At 39.3% G+C, this 17,816-nt stretch overlaps 1 protein-coding gene across 5 annotated transcripts in view; it reads left to right on the plus strand.

Moving 5' to 3' along the window:
- Positions 1–566: 566 nt before the first annotated feature.
- Positions 567–17,816, plus strand: part of VWA7 (von Willebrand factor A domain containing 7) — a 51,939-nt gene continuing 34,689 nt past the window's right edge. The window contains exons 1-2 of one of the 5 annotated variants that reach the window (XM_073548963.1): positions 567–704; positions 11,519–11,767. In XM_073548963.1, coding sequence (XP_073405064.1) covers positions 11,558–11,767 — 210 coding nt within the window. In that variant the 5' untranslated portion in view covers positions 567–704; positions 11,519–11,557. Of the gene's footprint in view, positions 705–9,976; positions 10,010–11,518; positions 11,768–13,749; positions 14,207–17,816 lie in introns of those variants that run through there. The other 4 variants (XM_073548965.1, XM_073548964.1, XM_073548967.1 and 1 more) reach the window with 4 other exon arrangements.

Below are 17,816 nucleotides of genomic sequence, written 5' to 3' on the forward strand. Positions count from 1 at the left end.
CACATAGAGTGTCAGCTCTTGTGATTCCCGTCCTGTGGGTTATACCGCCATCCCCGTGTGCTCCCGCCATTGTGCATTCTTGTCTATGGGCAGGGAGGTGCGTGCTGTGCTATTCCTGAGAGGTTGGGGTTTGGGCTTTTTCTCACGCTCCCCCCAGCCTTGGGTTTTTGTGGGAGCACAAAGGATTTCTGACCTGTCACTTGCACACACACAAAAGAGAGGCGTGCACACAAAGAAGTTGGATTAAATGGGGCACCGCAGCGAAATTCTGGATTTAGCTCATGTAGGGTCAGATTTTTTTATTTATTTTTTTTAAATATGTGCAAATAAAAAAAAATCCTGTTTGTCAACGCGACTTTTTATTTACTGACGCGTAGTCCTGTGGGACCGCATCTTTGTGGCTGCATTTCTTTCAGATGATCGCTTCCTTTTTTTTTTTTTTCCTTTCTCCATTTTTTTGCTGTGACTCTGCTCGTCTCCCCATAGAAGTGACTCTACAAATGATATATGTTTGCTGCTGTCCCTTTAAGGCAAGAGGAGGGAGGTACCTGCTGTCATTTATTGGGCTGATAAACACTCAGAAGTGGCCACTGTAAACTTGGAGATTAGAGATCTGTGTGAGGAGGCAGCGAGGACAGCAGGTGCAGCACAGCAGGTGCAGCACGGATGATGGGAGTTATGACTAGTGACACAGCAATTATCAGGTTTGCCAAAGAGCTTTCCATTAATATATGCTGCGGTGTGTGCACGAAGGGTTAATATGGGTATGGAGCGCACAACTTTACACACTGTGCGCGCTTGGTATGTACGATTATATACATGCGTACTATGTGGGGAAAAATATATATATGTATGTGTGTGTACTTGCATAGAGGTGCAGACATAGACTTATGCGTTTGCCTACATGTGAGCGTGCACACTTAGGAGTATGTGCTTTGCTTTGTGCTCACTGTGTAGGTCCAAGCGTGCACTTGTCTGCATGTGTATAATGTAGATCTATATATGAGTGCACCTTTCTGTCCATGTGCACAGTGTAGATTTGTATAGAAAGCAACTTGCACTGAACGATGTGTGAGATCCACAGATCGGTGAGCGTGCCTCCCTGTGCCTATGTACAGCTCTACACAGCACTGCGCACTTCACTACCTGCATACACTGAGGCTCTGTACATACGAATGTGCAGTCTAAGGCTTGGAGTCACACTTACCGTATAGAAAATCGGTCCGATTTTGACGGTCGAGAATCGCACAAATGTTCCCCGAACAGTGGTCCGTATGTAATCCGTTTGCAATGCGAGGATGCAATTTCCTCGCATCAAGTAATAGTGTGACATCCGTATGCAATGCGATTTTAACATGAGCTTTTACATACAGCCGTTCTCTCTATGTAAAAGCTGATGTTAAAATCGCATTGTAATACACAACTGTACACATCGTTTTAAAACCAAATAATCCTCAAAATATATATATAGATAGATTAAAAGCCAGCAGATGCCGCATACAGTATAGAATAGAATAGGTTAGAATAGATAGAATAGAGATATACACATAGAATTGATGTATATGGAATCATAGAATGGTAGAGTTGGAAGCAACCTCCTGGGCCATCTGGTCCAACCCCCTGCTCAAAGCAGGATTCACTAAATCATCCCAGTCAGATGTCTGTCCAGCCTCTGTTTGAAGACTTCCATTGAAGGAGAACTCACCACCTCTTGTGGCAGCCTGTTCCACTCATTGATCACTCTGTCAAAAAGTTTTTTCTAATATCTAATCTGTGTCTCCTCCCATTCAGTTTCATCCCATTGCTTCTAGTCTTTCCTTGTGCAAATGAGAATAAAGATGATCCTTCTCCAATGAGACAGCCCTTGAGATATTTGTAGACAGCTATTAAGTCTCCTCTCAGTCTTCTCTTTTGCAAGCTAAACATTCCCAAATCCTGCAACCGTTCCTCATAGGACAGGGTTTGCAGACCGGTCACCATTCTGGTCGCTCTTCTCTGAACTTGCTCCAGTTTGTTGTTGTCAGTGACACACACACACACACATATATATATATATATATATATATATATATATATATATATATATTTCATAGAGAGATAGATAACAGAATAGCCATTAATTCATTTGTCGGCTTTTGTAAAATCATTGCAGAAGCCGACAGGATAGGAGACATGGATTACATATAGTAAACCATTGCAGAACAGTTAGATTTATAGATGTCAGTGACTAATACTGTTAGTAGTATGTGTGTAAAATTTGGGACCTGTATGTATTTAATAAAAGAATGTTTTCATGGAAAAAACTGGCGTGGGCTCCCACGGAATTTTCAGCGCCAGAGAAGGAAAGCCAGTGACTGAGAGCAGATATTAATAACCTAGAAAGGGACCATGGTTATTGCCCACCGACCCCTGGCTAAAATCATCTACCCTTAGCCACCCCAGAAAAGCCGCATCTGTAAGATGCACCAATTCCGGCACTTAGCCTCTCTCTTCCCACTGTCCTGTAGCTTTGGCATATGGGGTAATAGGGGGTTAATGTCAACTTTGTATTGTAAGGTGACATTAAACCTGGTTTAGTAATGGAGAGGTGTCAATAAGTCACCTATCCATTACTGATCCTAAAGTTTGTAAAGGGTTAAATAAACACACACAGGCAGAATAATGTATTTTAATGAAATAAAAGACCACACAGTTTTGCCATCTTTATTCTTCTGCTAATCCAAACGATGTCCTCAAACTCCTGTAGTAAATAAAAAAAAACAACAATATACCATACCTGTCCGGCGATCAGTCCCACGCCGTAATTCATATCTGGGGGTTAAATAGTTTACAACCGGGAGCAGTGCTAATGCGCCCCGGCTTTAAACCACTGAAGAATGAATGAGAAGCTGCCGGCGGCAGCATCAGTGACTAGCCCTGACGTCACTGATGCTGCACAGCCTACCAGCCTGACCCACAGTGAACTTGGCAGCGAGGGGAAAATGAACTGTCATTTTCCCACGCTCAAGAGGAGATAAGAGGGGAATAGAGAAGGAGATCTTGTGAGGATCGGAGGTTGCGTGCAGGAAAGTACCGGGAGATGAGGTCACAGATGTATGGAGGAGACAGGTTGTGGATGGCTTTGTATGTCATGGTTAGGGTTTTGTACTGGAGTCTCTGGGCAATGGGGAGCCAGTGAAGGGATTGACAGAGGGGAGAAGCTGGGGAATAGCGGGGGGACAGGTGGATTAGTCGGGCAGCAGAATTTAGAATAGATTGGAGGGGTGAGAGAATGTTCGAGGGGAGGCCACAGAGCAGGAGGTTGCAGTAGTCAAGGTGAGAGATGATGAGGGCATGGACTAGGGTTTTTGCAGATTTTTGGTTTTGTATTTTAGGCTAAAAAGTAATACACATTGTAATTTTTTCACATTTTAAAAATTACAAAAAGAAAAATGGTCCGATGCTAAAATTTGGGCACCTTTGGAGATTTGTGTGCTCAGATAACTTTGACCAAGGTTTCAGACCTTAATTAGCCTGTAAGGGATATGGCTTGTTCACCCTCAATGTTAGGAAAGGCCAGCTGATGCAGGTTCCACAGGTTTAGAAACACATAGCCTCCTCTAACCTTGTGCGAAAAAACAGCCACCATGGGTTCTTTTAAGCAGCTGCCTAGCACTCTGAAAATGAAAATGGTGGAGGCCCACAAAGCAGGAGAAGGCTATAAGAAGATAGCACAGCGTTTTCAAGTTGTCCTTTCCTCAGTTCAATATGTAATTCAGAATTAGCAGTTTACAGGAACAGTGGAGGTCAAGATAAGGTCTGGAAGGCCAAGCAAAATTTCAGAGAGAGCTGCTTGTAGGATTGCTAGAAAGGCATATCAGCACCCCCACTTGACTGCAAAAGACCTTCAGAAAGATTTAGCAGATTCTGGAGTTGTGGTAATTGTTCTACTGTTCAGAGACACCTTATCAAATATGGCCTTCATGGAAGAGTCATTGGAAGAAAACCTCTTCTGCACCCTCACCATAAAATTTAGCATCAGAAGTATGCAAAAGAACATCTAAACAAGCCCAATGCATTTTAGAAACAAGTCCTGTGAATCGTTGAAGTTAAAATAAAACTCTTTGGTCGCAATGATCAAAGGTATGTGCAGAGAAAAAATTGCATAGAATTTCAGGAAAAGAACATCTCTTCCACCATTAAGCATGGGGATAGATCAATCATGCTTTGGAGTTGTGTTGCAGACAATGGCACAGGGAACATTTCACAGGTAGAGGGAAGAACGGAGTCAATGAAATTTCAACAAATTTTTGATGCAAACATAACACCATGTGTAAAAAAGCTGAATTTGAAAACAGGATGGCTTCTACAAATGGATAATGATCACACACATCAAAATCCACAATAGACTACCTCAAAAGGCGATAGAGGTTTTTCAATGGCCCTCACAGTCCCCCGATTCGATCATCATTGAAAATCTGTGGCTCGTCCTCAAAATAGCAGTGCATGCAAGACGACCCAGGAATCTCACAGAAATGGAAGAATTTTCCAAGGAAGAATGGATGAAAATCCATCAAACAAGAATTGAAAGACTCTTGGCTGGCTACTTAAAGCGTTTACAAGCTGTGATATTTTAAAAGGGAGTGCTAGTAGGTACTAACTATGCAGGGTGCCCAAACTTTTGCATTGGCCTATTTTCCTTATTGTAATTTTTAAAATGTAAAAAATTACAATATATAATTTTTTTGGCCTAAAATACAGAGAAAATGTGTCATCTTTAACTTTAGCCCTTTTAGAGATCATACCATCTTCAACTTGCTTAACTGGTCACAATAACAGTAATTTTGACCAGGGGTGCCCAAACTTTTACATGCCACTGTACAATATAACAGTATACATACAGTAGGAGTGTGCACTCTACTATCTGTATACAGTGTTCCGCTATATATAGGAGTGTGCACTCTACTACCTGTTTACAGTATACCTTTATGCTTAGGAGTGTGCACTCTACTACCTTTATACAATATACCAGTGTTCATAGGAGTGTGCACTCTACTACCGGTATACAGCATGCCCCTATACATACGTGTGCACTATACTACCTGTGTATAATATACCTCTATACATAGGATTGCACACTCTACTACCTGTGTACAATATACCTTTATGTAGGGGAAAGAGAGATCCACCATCATCCAATAAAAACAAAACTTTATTTGTGTTCGTTTAAAAGAAAACAATAGCTGCTTTGACATATTCGACCGGAAAAAACGGCGAAAGGGTGACGATGAGACACTGAACGTTTTTCGAACTCAACATTGTTCTGTATACAGTATACCTCTATTTTATACATAGGAGTGTGCACTCTACTTTCTATATACAGTATATCTCTATACATAGGAGTGCGTACAGTACTACCTTTGCACAGTATTCCTCTATACAAAGGAGTGCACACTCTACTACCTGTATACAATATACCTTTATACACAGCATTGTGCGCTCTACTATCTGTATACTGTATTCCGCTATACATAGGAGTGTGCACTCTACTACCTGTACATAGTATTCTGCTATACCTAGGAGTGCGCACTCTACTACCTGTATACAGTATTACGCTATACATAGGAGTGCGCACTCTACTAACTGTACACAGTAATCTGCTATACATAGGAGTGTGCACTCTACTACCTGTATACAGTATTCCACTATACATTGGAGTGTGCACTCTACTACCTGTATATAGTATTCCACTATACATAGTAGTGTGCATTCTACTTTGGGAGATCCCCGCCTCTCTCCTTTGGGACATGCACATAAAAAGTCATTTTTCCCAGCAAGCCCATACCGGGCAGCACCTTTCTGAACCCTGCTCATGAAGGTATTGTTCACATGTTCAGGTTTTAAATATATTAGATTGGACTGCTCCCAGAAGGGTATACCGTGACGAGGTGGAGTTGCTTAGCGTACTTTTTTTGCAAAAAAACGTATCAACAAAATACCCTGGTTTTGTTAACATCTTTTACTAGCACTTGCTTCTTACTGTTACATATATTTTACAACAGAGTATTTATGCACGTGTGTCATACTGTGTGTTTTTTCTGTGTCTTAGTTCTTGGGTGGTGTGAACAGGGTCTTACTGACCTGTTCATTTTCTGTGCATGTGTCATGTGTTCTGAATCTATTGATTTCTTGCTTATGCAAGCTTTGGGAGATCCCCGCCTCTCTCCTTTGGGACATGCACATTAAAAGCCATCTTTCCCAGCGAGCCCATACCGGGCAGCACCTTTCTGAACCCTGCTCATGAAGGTATTGTTCACATGTTCAGGTTTTAAATATATTCGATAGGACTGCTCCGAGAAGGGTATACCGTGACGTGGTGGAGTTGCTTAGCGTACTTTTTTTGCAAAAAAACGTATCAACAAAATACCCTGGTTTTGTTAACATCTTTTACTAGCACTTGCTTCTTACTGTTACATATATTTTACAACAGAGTATTTATGCACGTTTGTCATACTGTGTGTTTTTTCTGTGTCTTAGTTCTTGGGTGGTGTGAACAGGGTCTTACTGACCTGTTCATTTTCTGTGCATGTGTCATGTGTTCTGAATCTATACATTGGAGTGTGCATTCTACTACCTGTATACGGTATTCCACTATACATAGGAGTGCGCACTCTACTACCTGTATACAGTATTCCACTATACATAGGAGTGCGCACTCTACTACCTGTATACAGTAATCCACTATACATAGGAGTGCTCACTCTACTACCTGTATACAGTATTTCGCTATACATAGCAGTGTGCACTCTACTACCTGTACACAGTATTCCACTATACATAGGAGTGTGCATTTTACTACCTGTATACTGTATTCAACTATACATAGGAGTGTGCATTCTACTACCTGTATACGGTATTCCACCATACATTGGAGTATGCATTCTACTACCTGTACTCAGTATTCCACTATACATAGGAGTGTGCATTCTACTACCTGTATACAGTAATCCACTATACATAGGAGTGCGCACTCTACTACCTGTATACAGTATTTCGCTATACATAGCAGTGTGCACTCTACTACCTGTACACAGTATTCCACTATACACAGGAGTGTGCATTTTACTACCTGTATACTGTATTCAACTATACATTGGAGTATGCATTCTACTACCTGTACTCAGTATTCCACTATACATAGGAGTGTGCATTCTACTACCTGTATACAGTAATCCACTATACATAGGAATGCGCACTCTACTACCTGTATACAGTAATCCACTATACATAGGAGTGTGCACTCTACTACCTGTATACAGTAATCCACTATACATAGGAGTGTGCACTCTACTACCTGTATACAGTATTTCGCTATACATAGCATTGTGCATTCTACTACCTGTATACAGTATTCAACTATACATAGGAGTGTGCATTCTACTACCTGTATACTGTATTCAACAAATTCAAATTCAAAGAAGCTTTATTGGCAGGACTAAATACACATTAATTTTGCCAAAGCAAGTGTACAAAAGGGAGTAGGGATAGGGACTGTAGGGATGTTGGGAAGGGGCTGTAGGAAAGCTGGGTGGGGGCAGATCCAGGATGGGGGCTATAGAACTCCATGGCATAGGGAAGGTGGATGGGGCATATCCAGGGTGGGGGCCATAGAAGTCTATGGCATATCATAGTTCTCTTTCTCGCAGTCTATGGCATGCGCTCACATATTGCGCTGCTATCTCCACTGCTCTCACTTCTTCCCCCAGCAGGATATATGTTTTCTCTTCCTCCTTCATGGTGATGAAATCCGGGAAGAGATGTGAGAGTCTCCTGAAGTGAGTGTCCCTCACTGCTGAGTATTTGGAGCAGTGTAGCAGGAAGTGGGTCTCATCCTCCAGGGCCTCCTGGTCACAGTGTTGGCACAGTCTTTCCTCCCTGGACTTGTAGCTCTGCCTGTGTCGGCCGACCTCGATGGCCAGACTGTGGGCACTGAGTCTATACCGGCTCAGGATCTTGCGGTCTCTGGGGTCCGGGAGTTTCTCCAGATATGGGGCCAGTCTGGAGTCATCTATACATAGGAGTGTGCATTCTACTACCTGTATACGGTATTCCACAATATATAGGAGTGCGCACTCTACTATCTGTATACAGTTATCCACTATACATAGGAGTGCGCACTCTACTACCTGTATACAGTATTCCACTATACATAGGAGTGCGCACTCTACTACCTGTATACAGTATTCCACTATACATAGGAGTGCGCACTCTACTACCTGTATACAGTAATCCACTATACATAGGAGTGCGCACTCTACTACCGGTATACAGTATTTCGCTATACATAGCAGTGTGCACTCTACTACCTGTATACAGTATTCCACTATACATAGGAGTGCGCACTCTACTACCTGTATACAGTAATCCACTATACATAGGAGTGCGCACTCTACTACCGGTATACAGTATTTCGCTATACATAGCAGTGTGCACTCTACTACCTGTATACAGTATTCCACTATACATAGGAGTGCGCACTCTACTACCTGTATACAGTATTCCACTATACATAGGAGTGCGCACTCTACTACCTGTATACGGTATTCCACAATATATATAGGAGTGTGCACTCTACTACCTGTATACAGTATTCCACTATACATAGCAGTGTGCACTCTACTACCTGTATACAGTATTCCACTATACATAGGAGTGCGCACTCTACTACCTGTATACAGTAATCCACTATACATAGGAGTGTGCACTCTACCGGTATACAGTATTTCGCTATACATAGCAGTGTGCACTCTACTACCTGTATACAGTAATCCACTATACATAGGAGTGCGCACTCTACTACCGGTATACAGTATTTCGCTATACATAGCAGTGTGCACTCTACTACCTGTATACAGTATTCCACTATACATAGGAGTGCGCACTCTACTACCTGTATACAGTAATCCACTATACATAGGAGTGCGCACTCTACTACCGGTATACAGTATTTCGCTATACATAGCAGTGTGCACTCTACTACCTGTATACAGTATTCCACTATACATAGGAGTGCGCACTCTACTACCTGTATACAGTATTCCACTATACATAGGAGTGCGCACTCTACTACCTGTATACGGTATTCCACAATATATATAGGAGTGTGCACTCTACTACCTGTATACAGTATTCCACTATACATAGCAGTGTGCACTCTACTACCTGTATACAGTATTCCACTATACATAGGAGTGCGCACTCTACTACCTGTATACAGTAATCCACTATACATAGGAGTGTGCACTCTACCGGTATACAGTATTTCGCTATACATAGCAGTGTGCACTCTACTACCTGTATACAGTATTCCACTATACATAGGAGTGCGCACTCTACTACCTGTATACAGTATTCCACTATACATAGGAGTGCGCACTCTACTACCTGTATACGGTATTCCACAATATATATAGGAGTGTGCACTCTACTACCTGTATACAGTTATCCACTATACATAGCAGTGTGCACTCTACTACCTGTATACAGTATTCCACTATACATAGCAGTGTGCACTCTACTACCTGTATACAGTATTCCACTATACATAGGAGTGCGCACTCTACTACCTGTGTACAGTAATCCACTATACATAGGAGTGCGCACTCTACTACCGGTAAACAGTATTTCGCTATACATAGCAGTGTGCACTCTACTACCTGTATACAGTATTCCACTATACATAGGAGTGCGCACTCTACTATCTGTACACTGTATTCCACTATACACAGGAGTGTGCTCTTAGCTACATATACATTCCTCAACATTGAAACTGCAAAACCCAAAATGAAGAGCCATGGCATTAGAGAAATGATAGAATTCATAATTCCAAGACCTTTCCTTCTTGCAGTCTTAATGTTGAGCAGTGTACGTGTGCGCTTGTCTTGTGTACTACTTCCGACTATAAATAGGAGTGTTCTTCAGACACCTGCTCTTACAAGGTGCGTAGCTGGGAAAGTCACACTTCCTGCAGGTATTCCGCACACTCCTGTATTCTGTTACATCGGGCAAAGCATTAATATGGGAGGAACAAACGGGAAACGGTCGTGTGATCAATGGAGGATCGCCATGCTCTATTGTGTGATCTGAGTGACCCCTGATCCTACCATAGATTGTTGTGGCTCCATTATATATATCTGGACTGATTTGACTCTCTAGTTTCCTGGACGTCAATAGGGACCAGCAGTCATCGATCCCATATGTGATTGATCCATTTCTGAATGTCAGATTTAGATATTGAATTTCAGGTGTAATATAACAGCGCGGGGCTGAATATTGTCATTCCATTGTCTCACGTTTCTCAGTTTGTGCCCCCCACCCTGCGCCATCCTCGCATTAATAATAGAGTGTGAGCTCCACGTATGTAATAATGGGGTCGGAGGCAGTAATTATGTGACAGCAGGCTTTGTTTGTGATGGAGGAATCGCTGATTCGGTGGCGGGGAAGGGTGTAGGGTATATATTAGCAGCTGGAGGTGGGGGAGGCAGTCAGATAGGTGACAAAAGATGCTTGGCATTCCTAATGAGACCTGAATGTGCCACGTTAACGCCAAAATGCTGTTAATTTGGAGGCACGTTGTGAAAAATGGAAAAAAGGGTTCATCTGTCCACCACGTGTCTTCCAATATTGGCTTTGGTAGACGGAGTTGGACATATTTGACTTCTCTCTTAGGATATTAGATGGGATCTTCCCATCCAGGACCCTTCTCGGCAGTGACACAGAGTCTCTCTTGCTCTGGAGGACCAGGTATTTCTGTACTTTACCCAAACAGCCCATTGATTTCAATGACATCTGTGTAATGCTTTATTTCACCTGTGGAGGCGCTGCAGAGAAATTGAACAATTGCTTCCAGAGAACCCGCAGGTTGCTTGGGATCGATGTGATAAGCATATTTCACCCAAAATGAATGAGTACAGTAAAGTAGTGTTTTCAGAGTTTAGGTGTAAACAAAAATGTCTCCATTCATTGTCAGTAAGCGGAGATCTTGAAAATGGTGAGACGACAAAACTTACAGTGTATTAAAACTTAAAAAGAATCTGTCTGTAAGATCAAAGCCACTCTCATACATGGGTACACAGGTCTCCGAAAGCTAAATCAATTGACACTTTTATATCTTCTATCTGTTGCTGCATTTCCAATATAGCAATGTTATATAGCAATGTTATAGGCATTAAGTGCTTGAGACATGACAGAGCACTTCCCAAGCATTTTCTTCCCATGGCTGTTTTCGCATTCTGCTCCAGTCTCTACCTTGATTGATAGCTCACTGTCTCTGTAATGTCAGGCACGGCGCTATGCAAGGAAATCAGACATTGAGCTATAAAGCTGGGGCTAGGAGGGGAAGTGACTTTTAGGGAATGTATACCTGCATATCCATATATGCAGTTTTGGCAGGAGCTAAGGTTGATCTTACTGACAGATTCCCTTTGATGGATTTTTATGTAAGTGTATACTAATGTATGGACCATCTCAATCCATGCAGGTGCTCTCGATGAAGGATCCATAACCATCTCTCTCCCCCATGCTCTTACCCTTTCTGTTCCTCTGGGGCCTGGCCATACCAGGTGGCCATGCCTTCTTTCCAAACTTCTGGTCTAAGTTTCTGTCCTTCACCTGGGGATCTTTCACTCATCAGGATCTGACAGAAGAAGCCGTGCTCAATATCACCCTGCAAATCCTACTGGACAACAAACATCCCACCAGACCTCCTCTTCGTTGGGAAGACTTTGAGGTGAGGAGGGCTTCTTATTGGCATGTGTAGATTTTACTTGAAGTGCCGATTGCAGCTCATCAGCAAAACTAGAACTCGTATCATGCTGGGAGTTGCAGTTGTGCAAAAAGTAAAGAGCCGCACATTATTAAACTGCCCCCTACAGACAAAAATATAGGCCTGAACAGGATTTTTTCCTAATTTCTAGGTAATGGGGGATATAACCGCTAAAAGGGCCCCATACTTAATGTTAGGACTAGTGATGATTAGGGTGGTTTCACATCAGCGTTTAAGGCCGCAGCGTCGACTCGGATATTGTGTTATCTGGGCATGCTCGGATGTTATCCAAGTATCTCGGGCGTGCTCCAGTAATATGACTGAGCTCCCGCGACTGTTAGACAGGTGCAAAACATAGAATGATAGAATGTTAGAGTTGGAAGGGACCTCCAGGGTCATCGTGTCCAACCCCCTGCTCAATGCAGGATTCACTAAACCATCTCAGACAGATGTCTGTCCAGCCTCTGTTTGAAGACTTCCATTGAAGGAGAGCTCACTACCTCACATGACAGCCTGTTCCACTCATTGATCACCCTCACTGTCAAAAAGTTTTTTTCTAATATTGAATCTGTTTCTTCTCCCATTCAGTTTCATCCCATTGCTTCTAGTTTTTGCTTGTGCAAATGAGAATATGGATGATCTCTCTACACTGTGACAGCCCTTCAGATATTTGTAGACAGCTATTATATCTCCTTTTAGCCTTCTATTTTACAAGCTAAACAATTCCAGATCCTTTAACTGTTCCTCATAGGACACACTTTGCAGTCTGCTCACCATCCTGATTGCTCTTCTCTGAACTTGCTCCAGTTTTTCAATGTCTCTTTTAAAATGTGATGCCCAGAACTGGACACAGTATTCCAACTGAGTCCTGACAAAGGAAGAGTACAGGCGTATAATTACTTTACATGATCTAGACTCAATGCTTCTCTTAATACATCCTAGAACTGTGTTTGCCTTATAATAAATAATAATAATTTTTATTTATATAGCGCCAACATATTCCGCAGCACTTTACAATTAAGCGGGGACATGTACAGACAATAAATTCAATACAAGTTAAGACAATTTAAACAGTGACATTAGGAGTGAGGTCCCTGCTCACAAGCTTACAATCTACAAGGAAATGGGGGGGACACAGTGTAAAATAATGCAAATCCTGTAAAATACTCAGGACTAGTTACCAGATAAAAATATAGTGGTTTATTTGGTTTCTTCCATCAAAGAAAGGTTATTACAGAAAAACAGGTGAATAAAAATAGGTGAAAGAGAAATTGTCCATTAGATCATGTTCTGAGATCCCACATGGCAAAAGCAACATGTATTCTTCTTCTCTCCGAGATCCTGAATAGCAAATGGCTGCTGTGTCTCAGTTCGGCTTCTCACATCGCCAGCTGTTATGTCATGTCATCTTGCGTCTGTCTCTCATGATGGTGAGGGAAGAAGAGAGCGACCTCTACAGTTAGCCATGAATTATATACGTCTCCTAAAGCACGTGGTCTCTACATATATGGAGCTGTCTTTCTACCATGAGCCAAGCTTAAAAATAGCCTATGTCGTGTAAGCTAAAGCAATGTACAGAACTGGTTCTTATAAGAAATTAACGGATTATTAATATTTAACAATTCCCCCTTTTGAGGGAGACAGACATTAATTGGAACCCTCAAATATAACAAGATCTTCTTTCTTCTTTTCTTCTTCTTTGACAAAATAATTTAATATCAATAATAATAATAATAATAATAATAATAATATTAGATTACCGTTATAAGTACTCAATGACATAATTGATGTGAATTCATGTTATGGTAAGTCGTGAACAATATTCATATAAAATATGTATAATTATACTTCCCTAAGTCTAAATTGAAGCATCTCAGGTCCAGTCATCATCATCTGATGTCATCTGGTCTTCATTTTGATGTCTTCTGTCTTCTTCTTGGTTCTTTTAAAAATACAGTTTTCTTATAGCATATAGATGTTGTAGGAATTGTGTGGTGTATCAAATCAAAGTCCATAAATTCAAATGTTTATAAGAAACAAAGTCTATAGATGAAATGCAGCTTTAATATCTGTGCAGTGTCATCTTTAAAAACCTGGGCTTACATTGGCTCGCCTTGGATATTCTGGAATCCTCCATCGGTACTGGTCTTTGAACAGGTGTGACATCTTTGGTTAACAAAGCAAGGGTTAAAATGACTCTTCCTTGCTAAACATAGCACCATAACCAGTCCTTGTCCTAATGCACAGGACATATGTCAGGGTTGTAGCTTCCTGATAATTACCTTCATTGTTCACCAGCTTTCATCGAAGCTTTTCAGGTGATTGAAAACCTCTGGAACTTGAAAAGAACGTGATAACACCGTTCATCTCAGCATCATAGGATCATCGTCCTCTGGTTGTCAGGTTAGACACTTTAATTGTGACTGTCGGTGGTGGATACTGCACTTGTGACTGTCAGTGGTGGATACTGCACTTGTAATTAACACAGTCTATTACTCAGTAATCATAGCTTTGTTACCTTCTGGGACTTCTGGATCGCGGCATTCTTCTTCTTGCAACTGATAAAAATCAATGAAGTTTAGAAATGTGAAAAGTCTTTATTAACATAATTTCAGTATCTTGCTTGAAGTCTTCATTCCCTATTCTATACCAAATCTGGTAATTTCCTATCCTATAATATCACAGCGTACCATAGCAATCAGTAATATCCATATAATTATTATTAGAATTTGTACTGTATATGGATTTCAATATTTGAAATAATAAACCAATAATAAGTGATAATACATTATTATCCATTTTTTCATGTGATAGAACATTTTTATGTCATAGGTGTAATTACCTTTTTCAACCCATAGGTGTCACTGTGTTTTATGTAACCAGTGTTTTCATCTTTATTAATAAGGAATATATTTATTATACTAATAATATGTAGGAATGTATAGCCATGAACCAAAATAAGAATATATGAGTGAGCGAATGAATGAATAAAAGAATTGTTGCATATAACTCAGAAGTGAAACATTTTCTTAGTAATAGAACCATATAATTGCTATATTTAATGAAGCAATATTCTCAGTAGATATTACTTTACTAAATATTGGTGAAAGAATTAAAAATAATGAAAAATAAGAATAAAAAATAAGAATAAGAATAAGGCCTTTATGTTGATGCAGAGTAGTTATGTCTTCAGTAACATATACCCTTAATATTTCCATGATCTGGATTATTTCATAATTGTCATACACTTGTGTTATCAAAATATTCAAATCATGCAACTTTGCATATAATTCCTCTTAGTGTAAAGAAATGACTCTTTATAATACTTGTTATTATACCCAATACTTATACCATTGTACCTTATTAATATTTTTTCCTATTAAAATGTGTGAAGAAGAGGTATTAATCAAATGTGATTATGTAGTCAGGATAAAAAACATATTTCCCCCTTAATACCAAAAAATATTGTTTCATGAAATAATTCATTTATCAAAACCAAAATTAAAAATAATTAATGTATAAATTATGTGAATTTATACCTGCTTATACCATTATTTGTCTGAAGATGTGTAACCATCAAAATTAATTTGAATATCATAAAATTATCCTTTGGAAAAATTAATTTAAATGTAACACACTTGGACAGAGAAGGAAGGTCCACTATTCCCAGATGCAGCTGGTGAATACCAAGCTCTGTGCTGGTGCCTGTTTAAAAGAGCTAAAGCTGATAAGGAAAGAATAGATTTTCTTCCTAAACTATTTTCTATTTTGTTGTGCGATTGCACTTATCCACAATTAACTAAATCAAGAAATAATAATTACTATAGAAATACAGAAATATATGTTGTATAGATAATATTTCATTATGTATCTTAATATTCTATTAATTTAACTGATCTGCATATTTCTCCTAAAGATAAAAGCTTTGGGGGTTTTTTTTTTTTTTTTTTTTCCTCTCATGCATTCAGGATCCTGAGGTCTCACAAACGTATCACATTACTCGCTCAGCAGCTGCTCATACACTCAGTCACTGTCACTCAGACTGTGTCACATATTAACTTTAATACACGTATTTTAACCCAAATTATCCTAATTATCAATGCATTGTAAACTATTTCAATTTAGTCTCTTAATATTTCTTTGAATATTCCCCAAATACACATGACATAAATATATATGTATAGCTATACTTGACATTTAGGCCTGGAAAAAAAATTCCATTGCTTTGCAAAAATTGAGAAAAGCTTTAAAATTCTTTTCCTAAGGAACAGGGACATAGTATACTGGTATACTTGTATTATTAGAACAAGGTTCAAATTCCCCTGCTGTGGTTGTCATTCAAACCATGCAGTAAAAAAAAAGCACACACCCAGAACATTTTAAAAAGCAATTGGTTATTTCCTTTTAAGGGTTAGATATATATAAAATCATGCAATTATTGCAACTTCCTGTGTAAATAAAGACATAAATCCTTGGAAGAGAATTTTTCTCGATTAAGTCCTGCTTTGAAATGAAAATTCTAAGGAAACATAAAAAATAAGATTAATATCATATTCATATTCTAAATATTATTACTGATGTAGATTTTAATTTTCATTAAAAAATACAGTTCTACTATTTCTACTTCTACAAACACTCTATATATATACTGTATGACTATGTATATATCCACAAACCATAAAACTACAGGATTATACTCTATAAAATAATTACATATAACTCACTAATTGTATAACACTGTTACACAATATATATATATAATTACTTTTTCTAGCCAATTCCTACACCCATACTTATTTCTCTGCAAAAAATATCCTGAAAGGTTCTTGCCATTTTAAAGCTGATAGATTCTTGGAGCAGAGTATTCAGTTTACAGGCCATGATGTCACTCACCACCTGTTTCTGTCTGTTAAATTCGGCCATCTTTGTTACAGAAAGAAAATCAGAACTCATCATTTTTCTTAATTCAATTTGTGTCTTTTCGGTGTTCTTTTGCATCATTCCATATGGTTTATAACAAACATGTGATTTTCTTTTTCTTTCTTCGTAGATTTGATTTTGGGGAAAACTCATTTTAGAAGGTTTTGCTAATACAGGCTTCTGATAAGATTTTACTCTGCCTGTCTTTACAAAATTAGCACAATTTACTTTCCTCTCACGATTCTCGTGTTTCCTGGCAAAATCAAGAAATTGCGCACATTCAAACAAAGAATCTTTTTGTGACGCAATAACACGAGATGCAGGATTTAGAAACCAAAATTTGCTTACAAAACTCCTTATGAGGGACGGTGTTTTGACATTCTCACTCAGCATTTTGTACAAACGTTCATATATGGACATGAACGTAAAAATACATTCCTTCCGACCAATCCTTAATTTTTGAAGAATATCAATATCTGGATGATTTTCATTTGATGAACAAAAAATGAGAATTTTTAATCTGTCCTTATCAGTTACATTCTCATGTGTTTCACCAGATAACTTTAAAGACAATCTCCTTGCAAAATTTACAGGGATCCACATTTTGAACAACTGATTCTTCTCCTCGTTAGATAAATCAAAGTTATCAGTACAACTTTCAAAGATCTCAGAGTTTCTACAAACATCTATTTTGTTGTCATAAGTAGGAATTATTTGGCATATTTTTATCAAATCCTTCCTCACGTTACTTCGGATTTGGGCCTGTGAGTCTTCTATTTTTAGTGGTACGTCTTTCCCTTGTACGTCCTCTACGTCAGTTCTGAAGTCTCCTCCTACGTCTCCATCTTGTTCCACGTCTGCAAGGTCACCTTCAATAGCTGCTACTACTTGTAACTGTTTCTCCACATTACAGTGAATCTCGGGAATATCACTATCCTCTACACAATCATTTTTAGATTTCTCTGACACAGATCTATGAAATATATCTACCATCTGTAGAATATTTTTTAATCTCTCTCTTTCTCTATTGAAAAACTTAGAATATAACCTCTGATTCTCGAGTTCACACTCGGCATATAAACTTAACCATAAA

Source organism: Dendrobates tinctorius, unplaced genomic scaffold, assembly GCF_039654945.1.
Source record: "Dendrobates tinctorius isolate UK_male_01 unplaced genomic scaffold, ASM3965494v1 ptg000158l, whole genome shotgun sequence".
NCBI lineage: Eukaryota > Metazoa > Chordata > Amphibia > Anura > Dendrobatidae > Dendrobates > Dendrobates tinctorius.